This window comes from Ursus americanus, chromosome 30, assembly GCF_024610735.1.
Source record: "Ursus americanus isolate L20-20 chromosome 30, mUrsAme1.1.p, whole genome shotgun sequence".
NCBI lineage: Eukaryota > Metazoa > Chordata > Mammalia > Carnivora > Ursidae > Ursus > Ursus americanus.
The window spans coordinates 29,585,485-29,605,760 of NC_142156.1; the positions used below are offsets into that span (position 1 = coordinate 29,585,485).

Sequence of the window (20,276 nt, forward strand, 5' to 3'; positions counted from 1 at the left end):
TAGGTCACGTGGCCACACTCAGAACTGCAAGGGTGCAAGGGCACCTGAGATGTGTCATGCACGTATGGCCAAATGGGCGGAGGCATTATTTCAGTGGACTGTGGAGTGGGGGGCAGCCCCCTGCACTGATGGTGATGTTCCATGGAGTATGGTTGCTTGTCCAGAAAGGCAGCCCTTATTGGCAGGTGTTCTCGAAAGTAGCCTACACTCTCTGCTGCTGGGTCTGGGTCAGATTTATACATAATAAGCTGCTTGTCTTAACCCAGAAGATACTTGCTTTTGGACCAATTTGCGATGTTATTGCCAGATTTAACAGAGTTCTTTTCTTCTTTAACCAAGTAGTATTATCTTTCTGTTACTTGTTTCCCAAGGCAAACACTATATCCCCAAAAGCAAATACCTTAAAACAATAGCATATCTAGAACAAAGTCTCATCCTGGGTCTCCTTGGGGCCACTCTCTATGGAAGCAGTGCCATCTCTGTGCTGATTCATGGTCCCTGCAGTCTGGCTCTGGGGGGTCTTCACTGCCTGCCTTATTTCTGTGCTTTCCCAATTCGCAGGAGGCCAAGCTCACAGACCAGCTTCCCCTCATCATCGTGTGTGATCGGTTTGACTTTGTCCATGACCTCGTCCTGTACTTGTACCGCAACAACCTGCAGAAGTACATCGAGATCTACGTTCAGAAGGTACTACTGGGACCATCACTGCCGGCTCCAGGTGACACCCGGCTGCCTTTGTGCCTTGATTGGTGGTAATAGTCTATACCTGAGAGACTGCCTCTGACCCCTGAATGTGTCTGAGACTGGTAGTATTATAGCTTGGGCTGCCATAGCAGAATACCACAGACTGCATGGCTTAAGCAATAGACATTTTTAGAGGCTGCAAGTCCAAGATCAAGGTGCTGACCCCATCACCTTGGGTTGGTTCTGAGGCCACTGTCCTTGGATTACAGATGGCCACCTTCTCGCTGTGCTTTAATATGGCCTTTTCTCTGATTAGGGCCCCACCCTTATGACCTCAGTGAACCATAATTACGTCCTTCAAGGCCCATCTTCAAATACAGTCACATTAGGGGTTGGAGCTTCAAATATGCATTCTGTCCACCACAGGAGTCTTTTCAGACAGCCACACTGTCCAGGCCTTGGGGGGCTTGTAGCAGTGAGCTGTGCCTGCAGCACTGAAGTCACCACCTTAACCATTCTAGGTCAACCCTAGCCGGATCCCTGCTGTGGTTGGAGGGCTGCTTGATGTGGATTGTTCTGAGGAAGTAATTAAAAACTTAATCATGGTGGTGAGAGGACAGTTCTCTACTGATGAGCTGGTGGCTGAAGTAGAAAAAAGAAACAGGTAAGGGGTCCTAGCTTGGTATCTTCTCTTGCCCCTGGGTTCTAGTGTTTGTTGTTAAGTCTATGACTCATTCTTCAAGATCCCTTTTAGGTCAGCCTCTAGGCCCCAGGACTAACTGTCTCTGTGGCTGGTCTTTCATGCAACAAATCTTAGGTCTAGTAGTGAGTTGTTTGCTATTGGTAGTACAGATCTTCGGGAAAAACTTAACAATTGAAATCAGTTTGGAACTCAAGTCTGTTTTGGTCCCTAAAACAACCTGAGGTTAATGGAGTGAGACTTTTGTTTGTTTCTAGAAGCAACCTTCAGAGTTCAGGGTCTGCCCTGGAGGTTTCAGATGTTAGTTTTGAGACTTTTACAGTGCTTTTCCTTCTTTCAAAGGCTAAAGCTGCTGCTTCCCTGGCTGGAGTCCCGGAGTCACGAAGGCTGCGAAGAGCCTGCCACTCACAGTGCACTTGCCAAGATCTACATCGACAGCAACAGTAGCCCCGAGCGCTTCCTGAGAGAGAACGCTTGCTATGACAGCCGCGTGGTGGGCCGCTACTGCGAGAAGCGGGACCCACATCTGGCCTTTGTCGCCTACGAGCGGGGCCAGTGTGACCTTGAGCTCATCAAGGTGGGCAGCAAGTACACCAAGCTGCCAGCTGTTGCTCTGGCTTCCTGGGGCAGAGCCTCATCAGTGGGGGCTGATGAGGGCTTCCTCTGAGCCCCACAATTGCAGATCATGTGGTACATTTCCATAAACTTGCTTTCCTTTTAATTTAGATGCCTTGTTTCCTACCTGCTTATGCCCTGTTTGTATATATTGTACCTGTAAGCCTGGCTGGCCCCAGTCTGACCTGTCAGCCTTCTGCTTACAGTCTTCAGTGTCACCCAGTGTCCTGAGGGCAAAATTGAACCTTTTGGCCTAACTCAGGAGGTCTTCTATGAATCACAACCCCGTCCTCACCAGCCTGGCGGCCTCCCCTCTTGCCTCTCCACCCTGGATGCTTCCGTCCTATGTGAGCTTGCACTTCCTCCTCTTCTTAGGGCAGCTTCTTACATGTGCCCTCTGCCAACTCTTCCCAACCACAGAGCTCTTCCTGGCCCCTCCTTGGACCATACCCCCCAGGTCTGCTTACCTCTGCCCTGGCTTGGATCTCCATGTTTTGTTACTTAAGTATCAAATAGTTTGATACTTAACCTTGTGACCTAAAACTCCAGAAATCTCATGTGGGTGTACCTGATGTTTGTTTGACTGTAAGATCTGTAGGCAGTTGTTCTGTTTGCCTGAAGCACCTCAGAGTGCCTGACAACATGGTAGAACTCAGCAACCGGGGAAGAATCTGTTAGGGTGTCAAGCACACAGTGCACCAGTTTCTTATCCTACTTTAGCTCTGGACACTGACCATGCATGTGACAGGCCGGGTCTACATAGCGCCTTGCCTTGCAGTCTCTACAGGGCCAGTTTGTATGAAGTTGGGACTTCAGTTAGTTTGATACCATAAGCCACCTTTTGGCTGAACTTACCACCTTTTTATTAAAGCTCAGTTCAGTGACCACTCAGGGATCTTTGCACCCATCTGTCCTACCGGGTGATGTATGATAGACATCGCCTTTTAGTGAGGCCGAATTGAGACAAGAAAAAAAGTGCTCGTTAGGATCTGCTGTGTCAGAAGGAGACGCTGCAGTGAGATTTCGGGGCAGACCAGACCAAGCCTACCCCTGGCCTCATGCCATGCACACGTGAACAGCCCATGGACACACGTGCAGCATTTAGTCTTGTGCCTGGCATCTGGTACTCAGCCAGTCTGATTCCCACTAGGCCTTAGCAAGTGCCTCACACATGGGAATGTTCCAGTGGACAGTTGGTTTCTGGGAGATGTATTAGAACACTCAAAAAAGGGTCTCAAATTCAGTTAATGAAAGCATTTTTTAAAGTCTATAGGCCTTGAAATGATGTAGCGTATATGCTATTTTATACCAGTCCTGGGCTAGTCTGATAACACTTAAGAGATGGTGACTATTTAAGTTAGCTAAAATTTAAAAATTAGTTCCTCCTTCATAGACCGCATTCCGGAGCACAGGGCTAGATCATTTTCATCATCTCGGAAAGTCCTGCTGGGACTGCCAATTTAGAAAGGAACAGTTAGGTTGATGTGTGGAGAGGAGCTGCCACACAGCCATACCTATTCTGAGTTGTTATAAACTGAGAAACTTGCATTTTGAGGTAATTTGTCACCCTGAGGAGTGCATTGTCACCCTTTGGGATGCTGCCATCCTGTGTCAAAGTACTGTTTCTTGCTTGGGCTCTGGACAAGTGTCAGGGACAGGGAGAACTGACTGGGGTGGGTCCCCCAAGTAGTGTCCATTGATTGGCTGTGTTACACTAGTGGACTCATTTCAGGTTTGCAACGAGAATTCTCTGTTCAAAAGTGAGGCCCGCTACCTGGTACGCAGGAAGGATCCAGAGCTCTGGGCTCACGTCCTTGAGGAGACCAACCCGGCCAGGAGACAGCTGATCGACCAGGTGAGGAATGGAAGTGGGAGTATGTGCATGCATGCCTCTCATCATGCCTTTTGCCCTGTCATCATCTTGCGGCCAGAGTGACTAGCTGAATTATTCTGTTTAACACATCTTCAGATGCACGACCAGACTGTCTTGTGAATCTTCTCTGGAGTTGTTTATTGGTTAAAGGCACAGAGTTGGCCCTGATCTCCAAAGCAGGGATGTGCTGCCCCAGTAAAAGGAATATCTGATGGCATGCCTGCATGCTGGATCCTTATTTTTTTTTTTTTTTTTTAGCTCAGCCCCCAGTGACACAAGGTAAGTGGATTTCAGGGTTGTCTCAGCTAGACTTGCCTTTGTTGAGGAACCCCTTGCACCCTTGTGACTCACCAGTGCCTCCTAGGAGCTGGGGCACAGTGCCAAGGCCAGGGTTCCTCCAGTGTGCAGCCTGGCGATGGGTGTCGACCTCAGCCACTCAGTGGGCAGCAGATGGTGCTTCACCATCCCCACTGTCCCCTAGGCTTCTGGGCACACTATTTGGGGATGGGCTGAGATCAAGGTGGGAACAAGACCCTGGTCCAGCAAGTGGCCTTCAGCCCTGGGCAGATCAACTAAAGTGCCCCCCTCCTTTGTGTGCATTACCAACCACTAGGTGCACTTGTTGGGTTTCACCTCTATCTCTACTGAATTTCACCTTCTCCTTTTCTGTCCACTGTTCCTCATGTCTGTGCCATTCTTTTTCTTAATAAACTTATTTTGGAACACTTTTATTTATTTATTTTTTTAATCTTCAGGGGAAGCTGACTGCTATTTTATTTTATTTTTTTTTCATAATAATATTTTTATTATGTTATTCCCCATACAGTACATCCCTGGTTTTTTATGTAAAGTTCGATGATTCATTAGTTGCGTAGAACACCCAGTGCACCATGCAATACGTGGAACACTTTTAGATGGCTAGAAGCCTGTGTTATTTTGGATCTCATTATATCACCTTGGAGTTACCCATCTCCAAGATTTGCCCAAAGATTCATCCAGACCTGACAAAGACATTGAGCAGCAAAGGGCCTGGGACAGAGTAGGTTTAGATTCCACTAGAGATCTATCTCCAAATTTGCAGACGACAGATATTTCTCCAGGTGTGGTCCAGCTGCCTGGCATGTCTCGTAGGTCGCGTTGCATTGGCACCGGGATAAGCAGCTTTAATGCTGCACTGAGCTGAAGCCGGAGGGTGCCTCTTGGTCTCCCTGTGTCTGTGTGAAGCTGCTGATCCAATCATTATGTCTGCTGGGACTGAGTATTCATAGCCACCTCCTGGGGGGCATTCACCTACCGTGCCCCTCTAATTAGAGGGACTGCATGACGGTGGCAGACTGCTTTTAGGTCTGGAGGAGAAGCTCATTATGGAAAGTTTACTTAGAGGAAGCAGCTTCCTGAGGTAACCTTGATTAGGCATCCTGTTGACTCAAATAGATGACGGAACTTTATTTTTGCTCTCAAAACAACTAGTGTGTATTTAAAGTGCTCTAAGGTTTTCAAGAATGGACAGATGTCGTGATGACAAGAAATATACCTCCTACTCCAGACGGATTCTTTGTGCTGTCACAGTTCTCCTTTCCCTTAAATACACCCTTTTTGTTACTTACCTCCTGTGATAGCCCCTTTCCTCAAACTCCTTTGTATAACTGTTAGGACTGTTATAAACTCCTCAGAAGAACTTTTGTATCTTACGGTGCATTGAGTATACAGTGGCCACTTGCAAGGTGAACTGGGCTCACTTTGATTCTAGTTCCTTTGCAGCCCCTCCTGTTTGCAGGTGAAAGTTCATGGCAAGAGCTATATATTATCTATGTCATACCTCCTCTGAGCTCTCTTTGCTTTCTCATTAATGTGCTGCTGTTGCCCATCCCTGATGAATCTTGGCAAAATTGATAGATCCTGAAGTCACCAAAGCCCCTGGCACAAAGTGCAAGGAGAACAATGCTGGCCTTCTAGCCTGCTGTTGTCTGGGAAGTGTACTCTTTGGAAAAATGTCTTTTCCCCCGCTTGTGAGTTTTCTTGTAGGGGAGACACCTGTAATTGGATGAGGGGAGGTGTGGCCAGTTTTTCACCTTGGCATGGTTCTGAGGGCTGTGGAGCTCAGGGTGTACTCAGCTGCGTGCCTGGAAGTGGGCTGGGCCAGAGCAGTTGCGGTGCTCTAGGCTAGCAAGAGCTTCACAAGAGTGGTGTCTTCATTAGAGAAATGGAGGCCATATTTGCTATGAACCATATTGCTGTGAGTGACCTTAAAAAACAAAGATGAAAGCAAACATGCATTTCAGCGGGCTGTTTAAGTGCACTATGTTATTGGCTTTGGAGTAAATTTACAGTATGGTTATTGGGGCAGAGATGAGTCTGCAGCCCTTTTGATGTGAGAGAGAAACTAATTGTCAAATAGAGCAGGCAGAAATCTATGAAGTTGACTTCTTTAGAAGACAACATTCCCTTTTTGCCTTGAGAAATCTCCTGTTTTCTCTGTGTCTATTTCAGACTGCCATGGAGGAATCCTTCCTTTCTGTTTAGCTTCCAAGATAGTCTTGAACTGACTTTATCTAACCAAGTTCTTTCAAATGATGTTTAAAACCAGGTGGTACAGACGGCATTGTCAGAAACACAGGATCCTGAAGAGGTCTCAGTCACCGTCAAGGCCTTCATGACAGCTGATCTGCCTAATGAACTGATTGAGCTGCTGGAGAAGATTGTTCTGGATAACTCGGTTTTCAGTGAGCACAGGTGAGGGTATGCCGAGGGTAGCTGCTGACTCGGTCAGATTCAAGCACCTACCTGATGTTCACTTTCCATTACAGTTTTGTCTTACCTCACCTGCCCAACCTCATTGGCTGTTCCCCAGTGTCTTCTCACTGCATTCTGTATCTTCAGTCCTACCTATCTCTTCTAGACCAGCCTAAATTCTACTTTTTCCAGGACTCTGTCCTTCCTCTTTTGCTTCTCTGGCCTGCCTTGTTCTTTTTTAACCACAGACCTAATATTCATTAGTGCCTACTGTGTCCCAAGCATGTTAAATTCTTGAAATCATGGTGAACAAACCTTGGAAACAGATGTCAAGAAAACGAAATCTGGGCATGTATCAGGGACGACTTGCTAGAGATGTAATGTAGTAGCATGAGGAGTAGGAGCTTGGGTAGGAAGAACATTTGATGCAGAAACAACAGCATGGGCAGACAGTTTGGAAGTAATAATAGAGCATGCTTCAGTGTAGCTGCACCCAGCATTTATTTCCACTTTAAAATTCATTATCAGAGATTCTGTGTCAAACAGACCAGTGTATTTGCATCATAAATCCTGCTGTAAAGATTTAATTGTAAGGTTTATTTTGTAGACCGTAAGGGCTTTCAAGGTCTGTGGCATTGTGTTAAAGAGTACTTGTGTGGATGTGTTTGTTTTTAAACTAAGAAATGCTAAATGGTAAATTATGGAATGTGAAATTACATTTTAATTGAATCCTATGCCCTCATTGATTACAGGATGCCAGAGTTAAGGTACCTGACGTGGATAGGAAATTCTGTCTTGTTTTCTGGCTAACCTCCTTTGATAGATACTAGCCTGTTAGTATTTCCCACAGAGAGACACTTAAAGGTGGTTCTGACTCTGTGTGCTGACTCCTTGGACACTGTTTTTTCTCACACATGCAGGGGGACCTTCAGTTCTTGCCCTTCTTTCTGTGACCAACTGCTTCACCAGACAGTTTTCTGTGCAGGTGAAAATAGCCTGAGTTAGCAGTGTGGCAGACGAGATCCCTATATACTTACACAGATCCTGTTACTAGAAATACTGAAGAGGTAGGATGAAATATACAAATCATCCTTTAAAATGAATCCATGAGCTAGTGACTTTTGCCAAATTCTTTTGAACCTGAGCTATGTGTCCCTACAGGACACAGAGGACAGGAGATAAGACCCAAGGGCCTACAAAAGGTATGAAGTGTACAATGAAGCCCGTCCTCAGTGCAAGGATAAACTATACCAGTATTGCCTAGCCCTTTGCTGAGAGACCGGCCAAAACAAAACAAAAAAGAGCTCTTTGGAACCGTGGAACCTAGATTATGAGGACAAAACTGACCCTGAGAGGCTGGCCCTCTAACAGGTTTTAGTACAAACTCATGTGAACTGGCATGGGATTAAAAATCCTCAAGTGAGGAATTTAATTTTAAAATGATTGCTATCAGGTAGTGCCTTCAGATCTCTGCCAAAGACAAACACAAATCTTAAGAGCCTACCCTCTAGCAAGGCTTTAGAGAATTCTGACATAACATTCCAAGAAATAATGAGCTCGTAGTAAAAACATTGACAAAATGCATAAGGAGGGGCACCTGGGTGGCTCAGATGGTTAGGCGTCTGCTTTCGACTCAGGTGATGATCTCTAGGTCTTGGGATTGAGCCCCACATCAGGCTGCCAGCTGGCTTAGTGGGGAGCCTGCTTCTCCCTCTCCCTCTGCCTCTTCCCTTGCTCGTGTGCTCTCTCTCTCGAATGAATAAAATCTTTTTAAAATAATGCATAAGGAAACAAGGCTCCATTAATAAGAGCCTGTAGTAAAACACAGTAGACTCAGATCTGCCTGGAGGGACTGTGGGTATTGGAATTATCAGGCATGAAATATAAAATTACATGTAATATGTTTAAATACCAAAAAAAAGATCAAGCAGATTTTTTTTTAAAGATTTTATGTATTTGAGAAAGAGACCGAGAGAGCACAAGCAGGGGCAGAGGGGAAGGGAGAGGGACAAGCAGACTCCCCACTGAGTGGGGAGCCCAACATGGGGCTGAATCCCAGGACCCTGAAAACATGACCTCAGCCAAAGTCAGATGCTTAACCGAGTCATCCAGGCGCCCCTTAAGCAGATTTTTTAAAATACCAAATAACTGATAAATAAAAAATTAGTGTATATATATAATTGGATTTAAAGTAAACTCCAGATGGGTTTAGGGGCATTAGAGAATAAGAATTGAAAGATACATGTGAAGAAATTGCAAGATTGTAGCCAAGACAAGCGGAAAATGTGAAAAAGTTTAAGATCTATACAGGTTGAAGGGAGACCTAATCAGAGCCTCAGAGAGAGCAGGGAATGAGACACTATTTGGAGGGAAAATGATGGAGATTTTAACAGAACTGACAGTATTCTAGTTCTCAAATTCAGGAAGCCCAGCAAATGCCAAGAAGGATTCATTTAAAACCACTTTACACACATTATAGCAAAACTATGAAACATCAAAAAAAAAATTTTAAGCACTCAGAAAGAAGAAAGATTACCTATAACGAATGTAAATTAGACTGACAGCAGACTTTTCAGCAGCCCCAGTAGAAGCCAAAGGATATGGGATGATACGCCTTCAGAGTGTATTAACGTAAGATTAATGAGAAGTTGGAAATAAAAGAATTTTTAAAAGTTAGGCAAATGTAAAGCTAAAAATGCTGGTATTATATTGATATTATATGTTAATATAATATGATATTGTATGTTTTTATATATATTATATGGTCTATATTTGTATCATACAAAATAGACTTTGAGGTAAAAACCATTATTGAGGGATGCCTGGGTGGCTCAGTCAGTTAAGTGTCTGCCTTCGGCTCAGGTCACGATCCCAGGGTCCTGGGATCGAGTCCCGCAACGAGCTCCTGCTCAGTAGGGAGCCTGCTCCTCCATCTGCCTACCGCTCCCCCTGCTTGTGCGCGCACATGCTCACTCTCTCTCTCTGACAAATAAATAAAATCTCTTTTAAAAAAAAGTTATTGAAGTAAAAAGGGCCAGTACAGTAGCCCCTGCTTATCCATGATTTCACATCCTGTGGTTTCAGTTGTCATGGTTAACTATGGTCTGTCTGAAAGCAGACAGTGTGTCAGAAGGTCACTTGTAGCCTAACACTATGTCTCAATGACTACATCATTCACCTCACTTCTCATCACATGGGCATTTTAGCATCGCACGTCATCACAGGAAGGGTGAGTGTGGTACAATAAGATATTTTGAGAGTGAGAAACTACATTCACATAAATTTTATTTATAATATATTGTTGTAATTGTTCTATGTTATCATTAGTTATTGTTAATCTCTTACTGTGCCTGAGTAATAAAATAAAGTTTATCATAGGTGTGTATATACAGGAAAAAAAATTTAGGGTTTGGGGCTGTCTGTGGTTTCAAACCCCAGTTGGGGTCTTGGAATGTATTACCTGCAGATAAGGGGGAGTACTATATATAATGATGAAATATTCAGCTCACCAGGAAGATAATTCTGAACTTGTATATATCTAATAATATAGTTTCAAAACTGCAAGAAGACACAGGCAAATTCACCATATTGGGAGATCTTAATATATACCTCTCCAGTAATTGATAGAACAGTTAGCTTAAAATTGAGAGTATTAGGGGCACCTGGGTGGCTCAGTTGTTAAGCATGTGCCTTTGGCTCAGGGCGTGATCCCAGGATCCTGGGATCAAGCCCCACTTCAGGCTCCCTGCTCTGCTGGGAGTCTGCTTCTTCCTCTCCCACTCCCCCTAGTTGTGTTCCCTCTCTCGCTGGCTGTCTCTCTCTCTGTCAAATAAATAAATAAAATCTTTAAAAAAAAAATAGAGTATTAAAAAATATACATAAAGAAGACAGTAAATATATTTTTTAAAGTAAATAAAAACATAACTGTTGACAGTTAATGTGAATTATAAGCTTCCTGGAATGAATTTACATATATTCAACAAGTAGACATGGTTCTTAAAGAAAAAAACAAATCGGGAGACGACTGAAAAAGCGAACTGCTATAGTCCTATCCACTCAACCATGATAAACGGCTTGATGTAATTTCATGAATGATCACATCATATTGAAAGACATCAGGCACCTGGGTGGCTCAGTCAATTAAGCGTCCACCTTTAGCTCAGGTCGTGATCCCAGGGTGCTGGGATCGAGCCCATGTCAGGCTCCCTGCTCATGGCGGCGCCTGCTTCTCCATCTGCCGCTCCCCCTGCTTGTGCACACATGCTCGCTCTCTCTCTCTCTCATAAATAAATAGAATCTTAAAAAAAAAAAAAGATGTCAGTTTTACCCACATCACTCAAATTTACTGCAATACCAGTAAAACTCTCTGTTTACTTATGAAACTTGACAGGGAGATTTTAAGTTTTTAAATCAGAAAGATAAAAGGCCAGGAATAGTCAAGATTGCTAACACAAATAATAAATCACCCAAGAGGTGAGAGTAGGTTTTGGGATGGCAAGGTACTTAACTCTGATCTAGAATTATTATAAAATTTAAGACATTATGGCTTGGGCAAGGAATAGAAAAATGGACCATAATAGTAGAGCAAAGAACCCTAAAATATACCCATACATATGTAAAACATTTATGACAGAGCTGGTTATGCAGATGGAAATAATAGACTTTTCAGTAAAATGATGTTGGGACAAATGACTGTCTATATGGGTAAAATTAAAATTGGATCTCTGTGCCACACACTGTAAAGATTTAAATATAAAGTCAAAACTATAATGTTTTTAGAGTTTATGTTTAAATGAAGAATATATTTGTGGCCTAATGAACACATAAGCCAGTTGCAAAAATAATATAAACCATTTGAAAAACTAGTAAATAGGACTATGTTAAACTTAAGAACTTTATCATAATAAGATGAGAAAGGGGGAAGCTACAAACAGATGACATTTGCAACATATATAACCAACAAAAAACCAGCATGGAGAACATATAATGAAAGAAGAACTCAAACAACATGATAGAAAACTCAGCAAAGCACTCGAGTGATCCTTCAGCAAGAGGAGAGACGGCCTGCAAGTCTAAGGCAGGAATGCAGCGTCATCAGCCATCAAGCAAGCACAGTCTGGCCACTGCGTACCATCCCTTTCCTCCTGCAGAGCAGTGGGGGTCTAGCTCTCCTCATCAGCCTTGAGGGTGTCGAGCAACTGGGCCTCTTATGTGCCCTGTTGGGAATGTGCGTTCCTCTTGGGAAGCAGTGCATGTTAGAAAATGTTTCCATTCTGGTTCTTGGCTCACGTGTATCAGGAGACGTGCAAGAATGCACAAGGCAGCACAATTTCTAGTAGCAAAGATCTGAGAGCAAACCAGATACCCATCGGTAAAAGGGCTGTGGTACTGTCGTACAGTGGAGTACCATGTCACCATGAAAGTGAATGCTATACAACAGCATGGTGAATCTTGGACCTAATTTTTTAATACTTTTTTCCCCTTCTTTTTAACTATTACACGGTTAAATTGGTCTTTTGTGGGGGACGTACGATACTAGGAATTTCAACACATGCCTAGATTCACATACGTAACCACTACAGTCAGCGTACAGAACAGTTCCCTCACTATGAAACTGCCTCCTGTGAGCTGCCCTTTACAGTTACAAATCCCTGTACCCCTGACAGTCACCCATCTGTGATTCATCACCATTAATCCAGTTTTGCCTTTTCAAGAATGTCATGTAAACGGAATCACATAGTATGCAATCTTCTGAGACTTGGCTTCTTTCACACAGCGTAATGCCTTTGGGATTCATCCAGTTGTGTGCATCAGTAGTTCTCTTTTATTGCTGAAGAGTGTTCTGTGGCAGGAATGTACAACAGTTTGCTTATCCACTTGCTCATTGAAGGACATTTGGATTGTTTTCAGTTTGGGGTTACTATGAATACAGCTGCTATAAATGTTTGTGTCCAGATTTTTGTTTGAACACATCTAGCAATTGCTGAGCCATATGATATACGTATGTTTAACTGTTTAAGAAGCTGCCAAACTATTGTTTTCCAGGGTAGCTGTACCCCTTTGATACAGAGTGGTACAGAGTGACTGTACCGTTTCCCACCAACAATATGTGAGAATTCCTTGGTAGCATCAGTATTTTTTATTTTAGCCATTCTAATAAACATATAGTGGCGTGTCATTGTAGTTTTAATTTGCACTTCCCTAATGGCTAATGATGTTAAACAGCTTTTCCTGTGTTTACTTGCCCTCCATGTATCCTCTTGGGTGTAGAGTCTCTCTAAGTCTTTTGCTTCTTTTTTAATTGGGTTATTTGGTTTTTCGCTGTTGAGGTTTGAGTGTTCTTTATACAGTCTGGATACAAGTCCTTTGTTTTATATGGGATTTGCAAATATTTTTTCCCAGTGTGGAGCTTGTCTTTTTATTCTAACAGTATCATTTGAATATCAAAAGTTTTCATTGGAGGGACGCCTGGGTGGCTCAGTCATTAAGGGTCTGCCTTTGTCCCAGGGCATGATCCTGGCGTTCTGGGTTCGAGCGCCACATCAGGCTCCTCCGCTATTAGCCTGCTTCTTCCTCTCCCACTCCCCCTGCTTGTGTTCCCTCTCTCGCTGGCTGTCTCTATCTCTGTCAAATAAATAAATAAAATCTTTAAAAATAAAGTTTTCATTGGATCAAGTCCAAGTCAAACTTTTCTCTTGTGGATTGTATTTTGGTGTTAAGAACTCTATTCCTAATCCGAGGTCAAAGATTCTCTCCGAATTCCCTCTAAAAGTCGTACAGTTTTACATTTTACATTTAGACGTGCGGTCCAGTGTCCAACAACGTATGAAGTTTAGGTCGAGGTTCATTTTTTTGCATGTGGATGTCCAGTCATTCCAGCGTTATTTGTTGGGTTCGTTCTGCATTGAATTCCTTTTGCGTCTTTGCCAAAAGTCACTTTGCCAGGTAGTATGATTCCTCCAACTTTATTCTTGTTCAGAATTTAGAATCAGCTTTGTCTGTATCAACAGGGAAACCTTCTGGAATTTTGATTGGAATTGCATGAGCTCTATAGACCAATTTGGGGACAGTTGGTATCTTTCCTATGTTGAGTATATAAATTCAATATGTCTCTCCATTTATTTAGATCATTAATTTTTCTCATCAGCATTTTATGTTTTTCAGCATGTAGACCATGTACATGCCTTTCTAGATTTATACCTAAATATTCATGTTTTGAGAGCTATTGTAAATGGATAGAGGAGTTTTTTTTTGTCTACAATTGTACATTTCTAGGATACAGAACTACAACAGTGGTTAACCTTGTATCGTGATACCTTGCTAAGCTTACTTATTTATCCTAGGATATTTTTTCAAAGATTCCTTGGAATTTTCTATCAGTCATTTTGCCTGCAAATAGTGATGGTTTTATTTCTTCCTTTCTAATCTAGATGCTTTTTATTTATTTTTCTTGCCTAACTGCCAGTAGAATATTGAATAAAAGTGGGGAAAGAGGGGCACCTGGGTAGCGCAGTCGTTAAGCGTCTGCCTTCGGCTCAGGGCGTGATCCCGGCGTTCCGGGGGTCGAGTCCCACATCGGGCTCCTCTGCTGGGAGCCTGCTTCTTCCTCTCCCACTCCCCTGCTGTGTTCCCTCTCTCGCTGGCTGTCTGTCACATAAATAAATTTAAAAAAAAAATCTTAAAAAAAAAAAAAAAGAAACAGAAAGCTGAGAATTTCTATAAAAAAAAAAAAAAGTGGGGAAAGAAGACATTGTCTTGTTCCTGATCCTGGGGGGAAGCATTCAGTCTCTCACCCTTGAGAGCTGTGGGTATTTTGTAGATAGCCGTCATCAGATCGAAGAAGTTCCCTTCTACTTCTAGTTTGCTTAGAGTCTTTATCATTAATGTGTGTTGGATTTTGTCAGATGCTTTTTCTGAATCAACAATATAATGAACATGTTTTTCTCTTTTAAATTCTTAATATGGTACATTACCTTGATTTCCCCCCATATCTTTGAATAAGACAAAAGAAAACAAATTTTATAAGAATGCATCTAGTATGATTAAATAAAAGGAAAGTTCAAAAACATGCAAAACTATCTATATTGCTTAGATATACAAATTTTTAAAAGACTTTATTTATTTGACAGAGAGTGAGAGCACAAGAAGGGGGAGTGGGAGAAGGAGAAGCAGACTCCCCACTGATCAGGGAGCCCAGTGCAGGGCTCGATCCCGGGACCCATCATGACCTGAGCTGAAGGCAGACTCTCAACTGACTGAGCCACCCAGGCGCCCCTAAATATACAATTTATATGATAGAACTATAAAGAACCACAAAGAGCTGATAGAGGCACAGTTCAGGAAAATAGATACCTGTGAAGTGGGAGCGGAGGCAGCTCCTGGAGAAGCTGTAGCAGCCCTCCAGTGATTGGTGGTTTTCTGATTTCTCCTACCTGGTGCTTTCTCAAGACTTTGGACCACATATACTTCATAAATATTCTGTTGTATCTATTCATCAGTTGTATGTATGTGTTTTAAATACTTTAAAATTGGGAATCTTGGGCTGGTCAACCTGCCAAAGAGTGTTGTGTACAGCTTTCATTCCTGTGACACCGTGCTGACCACTGCCTCTCCTAAGGAATCTCCAGAATCTGCTGATCCTGACCGCCATCAAGGCGGACCGCACGCGGGTCATGGACTACATCAGCCGCCTGGACAACTACGATGCCCCAGACATTGCAAACATCGCCGTCAGCAGCGCACTATATGAGGAGGCCTTCGCCATCTTCCGCAAGTTTGATGTGAATGCCTCAGCAATCCAGGTGAGCTGCTAAGTGCTGCCATGGTAGACCCTAATGACCTCTGCCACACCATGTCCTCGTCATCACCGAGGGTGTTACACCCTCTGTTTGATGTGTCATTCAGATTCTTGTGCTCTTTTCTGCTCTTCACCAGTAACCCGTCTTCCCAGTCTGTTCTCTCCTACTCTGCTGGTGCCCCTGATGTCTGGCAGTTACCCCTACTTCCTGTTCATTCCTCTAGACTTGGGTACCTGAATTGAGGTCATGTGGTCAACCCTGGTGACTGAGGTGTCTGATTCTCAGAGGCCCTCAAACATGACGACTATTCTAGCCCTTCACCGCCTGCTGCTTCAACTCCCCAGAGCAGTCCTGCCAGCCCTCCTGCCCACTTTCAGCCCCACCAAGAGCCCTTGGGGCGCCTGGGTGGCTCAGTCGTTAAGCGTCTGCCTTTGGCTCAGGTCATGATCCCAGGGTCCTGGGATCAAGCCCCCCACATCGGGCTCCCTGCTCAGCGGGAAGCCTGCTTCTCCCTCTCCCACTCCCCCTGCTTATGTTCCTTCTCTTGTTGTCTCTCTCTCTGTCAAATAAATAAATAAAATCTTAAAAAAAAAAAAAAAAGAGCCCTTCCCTTAACCCTCCTCCCTTTCCTTCCACCCAGCCTGTTGGCCTTTTCTGGTTTTATTTCCAAATGAATTAAAAACCATGGGACAGATCACTTTAACTCCTGTCTTACCAAGATTCTTTATGTCCTTGCCTCTTCCTCTTACCATTTTTCTGTACCTGCCTGTGGAATCTCACATCTCCTCTTTTCGGTTCATACATGGTCTGTGGCCTTGCTCTGAGATCAAACTGTATGAGGGGCAGCTGCTGCACCCCATCCCTCCAGACTGTCCTTCAAGCCTGTTTTCTGTCTCATTCCCCACAGTCGCTCCTTTGAGCCTTTTTACACCCTGTATGCCCCATTGTACTATCTTACCAAGAGATGTCATTCTCCTGCCCCAAAAAGCTTAGCTTAGTTGTCTCTCATTTCTTTATGCCTCTTTGTTGGAGTGCCTCTTCTCCACATGGCATCTTCCTCCTGTACAATATAGATCTCGTCCTTTCCCTCCAGAGATTCATCATCTGAGAAATACTAAATGCCCAGTTGCTTTGGACTGAATTGAAATGGTCATGCAGGGGCGCCTGGGTGGCTCAGTCGTTAAGCGTCTGCCTTCGGCTCAGGGCGTGATCCTGGCGTTCTGGGATCGAGCCCCACGTCAGGCTCCTCCACTGGGAGCCTGCTTCTTCCTCTCCCACCCCCCCTGCTTGTGTTCCCTCTCTCGCTGGCTGTCTCTCTCTCTCTGTCAAATGAATAAATAAAATCTTAAAAAAAAAAAAAAGAAATGGTCATGCAACTTTAGGCAAAAATCTGTCTGCTCCTTGGAGATGATGGTGTTGTGGAGAATGAGAGCCCTCTTGTAACCCCTAGGTCCTGATCGAGCACATTGGAAACCTAGACCGAGCGTATGAGTTTGCGGAGAGATGCAATGAGCCTGCTGTGTGGAGCCAGCTGGCCCGTGCCCAGCTCCAGAAAGACTTGGTGAAAGAAGCCATCGACTCCTACATTAGAGCTGATGACCCTTCCTCTTACCTGGAGGTCGTTCAGGCAGCCAGCAGGAGCAGTAAGTGAACCTCCTCCCCCCAGGGCTCTGCTTCTCACTGTGCGAAGCCTGGCGAGAGAAGGATGTGGCCCTCCCAGGAATCTGCACATGTTATGCATCCAGAGATATTGGAGACACCACTAAGTGAAAGTTTTCCAAAAGAATCTATTACTATTATTCTGTTAATGACACTAGCTTTTCAGTTGACTGTTAACTAGACACTAGCTCTTTGGTTGACAAGATAGTTTAGCACAATGGATAACACTATCATAATTTTAAGGTCAGAAACTTAGACCCAGAGTTGCTCCCGGCCTTTCCAATTAACTGTGGTACTCGCTTCTCCGGGGGCTGGAATAAGCATCCTGTCTCCTGGTGAGGTCTTTACTTGGTGACATGGAGCGTCCCATTCCTGGGGTCAGCCTCCATATGGTTCTGCTCTTTCCATCTCTCCCACCTGGGATAGGGCTCTGCTTAGCTGGCAAACAAGTCCTTCTAGACCTTACCTGGAGTCCAAGCACTCGCTGAGGCAGAGTGGGAGAGTAAACAACTGGGGACAAAATGGGAGGAACTGAGCCACCTGTTTAAACTCAGCCGCTCTGGATTAACCTATTTTTATTTTCTGTCTTTAGACAATTGGGAGGATCTGGTTAAATTTCTACAGATGGCCAGGAAAAAGGGCCGCGAATCCTATATAGAGACTGAACTTATTTTTTCCCTGGCTAAAACTGGCCGTCTGTCTGAGCTAGAAGATTTTATTAATGGACCCAACAATGCCCACATCCAGCAGGTAGGCCATGCCCTGGGGACCACAAACTGCTCCAGGCAGGTTCAGGGATCGCTCTCTAGAGTGGCACAGATCTTTGACACTGAGAAACAAGCCACACCATGAATTAAGTCCTGTGTTACTGTCACTGGTATGGAAGTTAAGGCCCCTGGCTGTGCACATCAGAATGGTTCTCCTAGAAGAGGTGTTAGGACTATGTGCCAGTGTTTTAGCTGTTATCACTAAAGAGCAAAGTGAACTGAGTAACTGGCCAGGTGAAAGAGGTGTGTTGGAAATTAATAGCTCTTCCATATGTCCGCAATTATCAAATAACATATGGGAAGAATATTTTTTAAAGTTGGAGTAACACCAAAATGTTTAAAACAAACCTTAAGGGAAAATGTTAAACAAAAGAAAAATCTAAATAACTGTAAAGTCTCCTCTATTTCCTGGGGTAAAGTGTTACCCTTAGAAAAAGTGATAGAGATGAAGGGATAATGGAATATACTCTAACCCCACTTGAAAGAATACACACATTTTACTGAAATAAATAGCACAAAAGTGGACTTTGGATTCTTTATTTCAAAGTAAGATCCAACTAACTGTTGGAAATTAGGTTGGAGTTTTGAAAGGGCTTAAAAGTTCATCCTGTGCACTGTATGGTGACTAACATAACATAATAAAAAATAATTATTAAAAAAAAATTCATCCTGTACTTCTTTTTTTTTAAGATTTTTTATTTATTAATTTGACAGAGAGAGACAGCCAGTGAGAGAGGGAACACAAGCAGGGGAGTGGGAGAGGAAGAAGCAGGCTCATAGCGGGGGAGCCTGACGTGGGGCTCGATCCCAGAACGCCGGGATCACGCCCTGAGCCGAAGGCAGCCGCTTAATGACTGAGCCACCCAGGCGCCCCTCATCCTGTACTTCTATAACTAAAATTCCAGATGAAAGAATTATAGGTACAAGTTGAGGGTTTTTTTCTTAAAAGTTGTAAATATTTATTTGAACCTTTATATAGAGGAAGGAGTTTTTAAGCATATAAGCAGTGGAAGAAAGCACAAAGGAAATACCAGTTCGGGCACCTAGGTGGCTCAGTTGGTTAAACGGTTGCCTTCGGCTCAGGTCATGATCCTGGGGTCCTGGAATCAAGCTCCGTGTCAGGCTCCCTGCTCTGTGGGGAGCCTGCTTCTCCTTCTCCCCTGCTTGTGCTCTCTCTCTCTCTCTCTCTTTGGCTCTCAATAAATAAAAAATCTCTAAATAAAATCTTCAAAAAAATAAAAGTATCAGTTCATTTAATGCATAAAAGCTTTAAGTATATGTATATTCCTAATCATGGGCCTGAAAAGTCTAGATATAAAAATAAATCCCAAGAAAGAAAAAAAAGTCCAGATAGCTTTACGTATAAATATTTAATCATTGCAACATGATTTATACTAATAACAGTTGAAAGCCAGTGTCCAACAAAAGGAAATAATCAACATCCATCAGTGGAATATAATACAGCCATTACAAGTATTTATAGAGCCTTGTTTGTGACAGAAAAACCTTTTGAAGTAAGTTCCAGCCAAGTGAAAACCTGCATGTACAATATGATGAACATATCTATATACCTAGAAAAACATCCCAGGTAGTGACAGCAAAGAACTCTGAGATAAGGATTGGGCAGTACTATTCCATTCTCCTTTCACTTGCCTGTGTTTGCCAAGTCTTGTTTTAATCGGTGACCATAACTTTTAAAATTGCTTCTATGATCAGAAAATTAATAAAGGTGTTAGAAAATGAAGGCTTGTCCTAGATCTCCATCTGAATTCATAACAGAACTCTCCTGGCTGGGGAGTCTATTAAGTACCATAGCCAGAGATGCTGTCTTGGGTCACACAGAAGGTAAATCCTGCCAGAAGTTGGCTGGACTGGGAAGCTCAGATGGCTTGCTTGTTCTTTGCCTCCGTTCATGGTAACCCTAAGGCTGTGCTTCCTGCCTTCCACAGTCCTCCAAGGTGGGGTCAGTTCACGTCAGCCAGATCCAGCCCACCACCTGTTTTTATACGTGTCCCACAGTCTGGCTTCTGCTGACTGAATTCCCGTGATGTCATTTAACTCATTTTCCCTGAATTGCCTATAAATTAACAATAACAAGAGTCTTAAAGGATCGTACGCTCTGATACCATACTTCATAAATTAATCCATTCAGCGAACTTTTCTTGAGCATCTTCCATGTGCTAGGATAGGGACTGTGGATGCAGGTGTGAAAATAGTAATCAAATTTCTGACTTTATGGATCTTATGATCTGTTCGAGAAATTTGTGGTGTGTTAAATGGTAAGCGTACAGGAGAAAAGTACAGAAGGGAGAGGTGGACAGTGTAGGGCAGGCGATGTGAGAATGAGGGTGGTGCACTTAGGTGGGTGGTTGAAAAGTGTCCTGGAGGTGAGTTCTTGAGTCTGCATCCCTTTGGGGGAGGAGGCCTGAGTGCAGACAGAAGAACAA

At 43.6% G+C, this 20,276-nt stretch overlaps 1 protein-coding gene across 7 annotated transcripts in view; it reads left to right on the forward strand.

The window, feature by feature from the left end:
• CLTCL1 (clathrin heavy chain like 1) overlaps nucleotides 1-20,276 on the forward strand; it is a 94,407-nt gene that overhangs the window by 54,079 nt on the left and 20,052 nt on the right. For all 7 annotated transcript variants that reach the window (XM_087857517.1, XM_045815113.2, XM_087857514.1 and 4 more), the window contains 8 exons: nucleotides 562-687; nucleotides 1,206-1,348; nucleotides 1,727-1,961; nucleotides 3,732-3,854; nucleotides 6,460-6,605; nucleotides 15,223-15,406; nucleotides 16,854-17,046; nucleotides 17,655-17,812. In XM_087857517.1, the coding sequence (XP_087713643.1) occupies nucleotides 562-687; nucleotides 1,206-1,348; nucleotides 1,727-1,961; nucleotides 3,732-3,854; nucleotides 6,460-6,605; nucleotides 15,223-15,406; nucleotides 16,854-17,046; nucleotides 17,655-17,812 (1,308 nt within the window). The remainder of the gene's footprint in view (nucleotides 1-561; nucleotides 688-1,205; nucleotides 1,349-1,726; nucleotides 1,962-3,731; nucleotides 3,855-6,459; nucleotides 6,606-15,222; nucleotides 15,407-16,853; nucleotides 17,047-17,654; nucleotides 17,813-20,276) is intronic.